The sequence below is a fragment of the Cotesia typhae genome, unplaced genomic scaffold, assembly GCF_013202065.1.
Source record: "Cotesia typhae breed Kobodo isofemale line unplaced genomic scaffold, CoteBio_Ctyphae scaffold_152, whole genome shotgun sequence".
NCBI lineage: Eukaryota > Metazoa > Arthropoda > Insecta > Hymenoptera > Braconidae > Cotesia > Cotesia typhae.
Window position 1 is genome coordinate 11,562,491 of NW_027423776.1, and position 3,893 is coordinate 11,566,383.

General features: G+C 37.5%; 1 protein-coding gene across 1 annotated transcript; it reads left to right on the forward strand.

The window, feature by feature from the left end:
* The first annotated feature begins 375 nt into the window (after positions 1-375).
* On the forward strand, positions 376-1,199 carry LOC141536167 (uncharacterized). The gene is made up of 2 exons (XM_074256501.1): positions 376-776; positions 903-1,199. Exons 1-2 carry the CDS (start codon positions 506-508, stop codon positions 1,160-1,162), a joined length of 531 nt encoding a protein of 176 aa, XP_074112602.1. The 5' UTR covers positions 376-505; the 3' UTR covers positions 1,163-1,199.
* The last annotated feature ends 2,694 nt before the right edge of the window (positions 1,200-3,893 follow it).

The window sequence follows — 3,893 nt, forward strand, 5'->3', positions numbered from 1 at the left end:
AGTTTCAGTCATATTTTTAAACACCACGATTACTGTTAAGGCTAAGGATGACGCTCAAGGTGCTGTGGTTCTTTTATTTTTTTATTTTAATTATAATTTACTCTCCGCTTTTTTTTTAATTGCTTCAGATAATAGTGAAAATAAATGTGAATTTACGAGGAAAAATTTTTTTATATGACATGATATCTATATGAATTCATATATGCCCATATTTAATTTTTTTAAATAAAATTAGTGTGAATAAGTGCCAACAGGCGGCGCATAATCGCTAAATTGTCTGCCTATTAGAGATTTAATTTTTAGGCATTAAGTAATAGAATAAAAAATTTTTTTTTATAAAAAAAACAAATTTTTAATTAATTTACAGGTATTAATATGTCTGTGCCTCCTGAATATCTATCAATCAAAGGCAGGAGTCGTCTCATTTTCTTCTTTAGACGATGATCACCATCATCACTATGAGCATGCTCACGATCATGAGCACCTACCATTTGCGACGTCTTACATGCACTTCCATGGACCGGTAGAGGGTCCAGGGTTCGAAGTGAAAGTACCGTATGTGATTCCTCATCACTACGAGCATCACCACGAAGACCACGAGCACCATCATCATCATCATGAGGACAGTAATGATCTCTCGGAGCACCACAAGCACGCGGAGGAAGGATTTCTTGGTCACGTCACGGACTACGTCGCCCATCCAAAGTACGAATTCGCGTACGGAATCGAGGACCATCACACCGGAGACTTTCACGGGCAAAAAGAAGTTAGAGACGGTGAGCAGAGAAAGCTGTGCTATTAATTTAAATTTTTAACATCTCCAGCCGGATTATATTTATTTATATTTGTTTTTAATTGATAGTTGTAATTATTTATTAAATTGCATGTTGGTCTATTTTCAGGATCGAGTGTGAGCGGAGAGTACAACGTGAAAGAGCCAGGCGGCACCATTCGCGTCGTTAAATACAAGGCTGACAAGGACGGATTTCACGCGCACGTCGAAAGAAAGGGAAAAAATGATCACTCCGGTGCAAAGTATTCCGCTCACGCCCATACTTACGAACCGGCTGCTCATCACGATGATAATCAAAAACAACATCACTTTCAGTTACAAGAGTCTGACGACAGTCATTACCAGTACTCTCACGACGCCTACGCATAATAATTATTTTTTTATTTTTATATTTTAATACCATGTACCTGCTCTATGTATATTTCTTCTGTTAATTATATTTTGTTACACTTCATTATTTTTAATTAGTTAATTATTTACTATATTTAAAATTGAAAAAAGAAAAAGAGTTTTAGGTCGTATCTAATGATAAATATTTAAACTATATTCCAAGAATATAAATATGAAATATTGATATAGCTCAAATAAACTGACAATTTTACTCTTTGGTTTACTGTTACGCTCACACCTTATCATAAAAGATCTAAAGTGGGAGTGACAAGAGGAAACAAAAGGAGTATTTAGTAGTAGCATGATCCAGAACTAATGACGAGAATAACGTCACACATGTGTTGCTTAGATAGATACTCATAGAATGAATACAAAGGTATAAGGCACCTATAAACGTTGAATAGAGGAAAGCACTAGCGCTCGGGCAGTATTAGTGCGGTGGAACGAAACCGCAAAGTGATGGAATAATGGACACTTACGATTAACGATAACCACAACTCGAGCTGTAGCTGGAAGCAGTAAGGGGGCGTGAAAACATTGGTTATCGCTCACTATTCTATAGAACAAACAGGGGTGAGTCTACTAATGCTACTGAAATCCTCATCGCTCCTCCTGGTGTCACGCTACCGAAATCCTACTGTTCATTGTACACCGCAATCGATCCTACAGCACTGCCTGTATTTGTCCTATGATAAATATCTAATTACTGGTATTTAACTAAGGATTATCTGTTTCTCTATTGAGTATTTGTCTTCCACGGGTAACTTGACTCAAAGACGCTCACGGAATCCCATTTGACAGTGACCAAGTGAATAAGCCTGACAACAGATCGTCTTGATTACTAACATTGCGCTCGACACTTCCAAAACTTCCACGTCAAATGTTCACTCGTCCTTTATTATTCTCTACAAACTCCTCAGCTTTCACGGGAGTATCGATATTCAATCACTATTTTTGTTACTCTAATTTAATAATCCATTTAATTAGTCCGTTGCTCTACATTGTCGCGCACTACGAATACTCGTTAATAAAATAACTCTTTGATGTAAGCATTGTATTGAAAATAATTTAAATTGAATATCATGATAAATTTTAAAGTTATCATGAATCATTTATCGGCAAATAAAAAATTTTTTCACAGCCAATTTACAATAAAAAATTTTTACGAGCGTATTTTAAGGACAGTTTCAAAATTTATTATTATTTATTTATTTTTATAGATAGGAATTTTAACAAAAGAAAAATAAAACTAAAAGTTAAATTCCCACGAGATGTTGGGATCTGGGTGCAGGTGTGGTTAAACGTAATAATTGTCGACACCAGCATTATAGCTCGGTTTCTAGCTGGAAACTCGAGTGTAAATAGCGTGCCAAGAGTCACCAGGACATTCAAAACAATAATGATAATTGGTCTAATTACAATAAGCAAGACTAATTTCAGTTTTCTTTGGATTAATTTAAAAAAAAAAAAAAAAAAAAAAAAAAACTCCTAGAGCCGGAGCCAGACTGGCAGACTACTTGGGTGCACGCATCGCGTACCCGCGAAATTTATGCCTCTGAGGGAGGGTTTGAGGTCTTTGGTCTCCGGCACAACAGCAGCGAGACAGGAAGAAATGTCTCAGACAGGTCACCGAGAATCCGGGCAGCTCGTCGCAGGCGTTACCCCGGAACTAATTCGTCGACGCTCCAAAGAATAATTCGTGGTTTATCCGTGTGCGGTTAAATGAATTCGCTCATCGTGCCACTCGTTACTCCTTTACTTTAAACTTTTATTTTTCCTCTTTATTCCCACGAAAATTTCCACTCTGCTCCACTTTACACTCCTTCCATTTCCTTATTATTCCGAAATCGTATCTCCAGGCGAGCCCATTAATTACCTCTCTGATAAATGCCGCTAATTATTCATTAAAATAATGAATTAACCGTTGTCGTAATTATCTAATTATAATAAAAGCTTAAAAAAAAAATAAAAGAATGATAATAAAGTATGAATAGAAAAGTGGAAGCTCTGCGGTACCTGATGAAAACCCACCAGATCGGCGGCGTGCTCTGTGATTCAACGAGTCACAGACAATTCGATTGGCAATCTACTCTCAAAAGGTATTCCGGACGAAATCAAAAGAGCCATGACGAGGTATTAACCTACATATCTATATCTATACCTGGACCTACGCATGTAAAGACTTACAAACGAGTTTAAGTAGAAAAAGGAGTGGGAGGTTGGATATAAAGGGAACTGGAGAAGAAATAAACCACCAGGAGGGTGGAATAGAGACCAAGAAAAAGACCGAGAATAAGTAGAACAAGAAGAGGGCACTCTGGCTCAGTTATACTGAGTAAATTCCAACGAAGCATCACGGCATGACGGCATGTCCGCAATGTCTAATCAGTGCCAACTCAATTTCCCATGACCAACCCATTGTCGCGTAATTCTATCCACTCCTAGACCCTCTTCCCGTGAAACTCAACTACCTGAATCCGAGTTAGCTTTATTCATCCCTCTGTCGCTGTGCTTGTGTGCTTGTCTGTGTTTAGCCAGTATGTTGTGGTTACACGTGCGATCTGAACGTAAGGCTGTTCATTTAATAGACGCTGCTGGCCTCAACATGAATTCCTCGCAATCTTGAGTATTCTGAAATTGTAGCTTATACAAATTATCCGAGTTATGTATGCAATAATTACATTTATCCTCTCCTCTCTGTAATTATACT

Excerpts from the sequence above, each read along its gene's own strand:
- LOC141536167 (XM_074256501.1), top strand. The coding sequence starts at position 506 with ATGCACTTCCATGGACCGGTAGAGGGTCCAGGGTTCGAAGTGAAAGTA. Across the intron at positions 777-902 it reads GCAAAAAGAAGTTAGAGACG|GATCGAGTGTGAGCGGAGAG; the intron begins GTGAGCAGAGAA and ends GTCTATTTTCAG.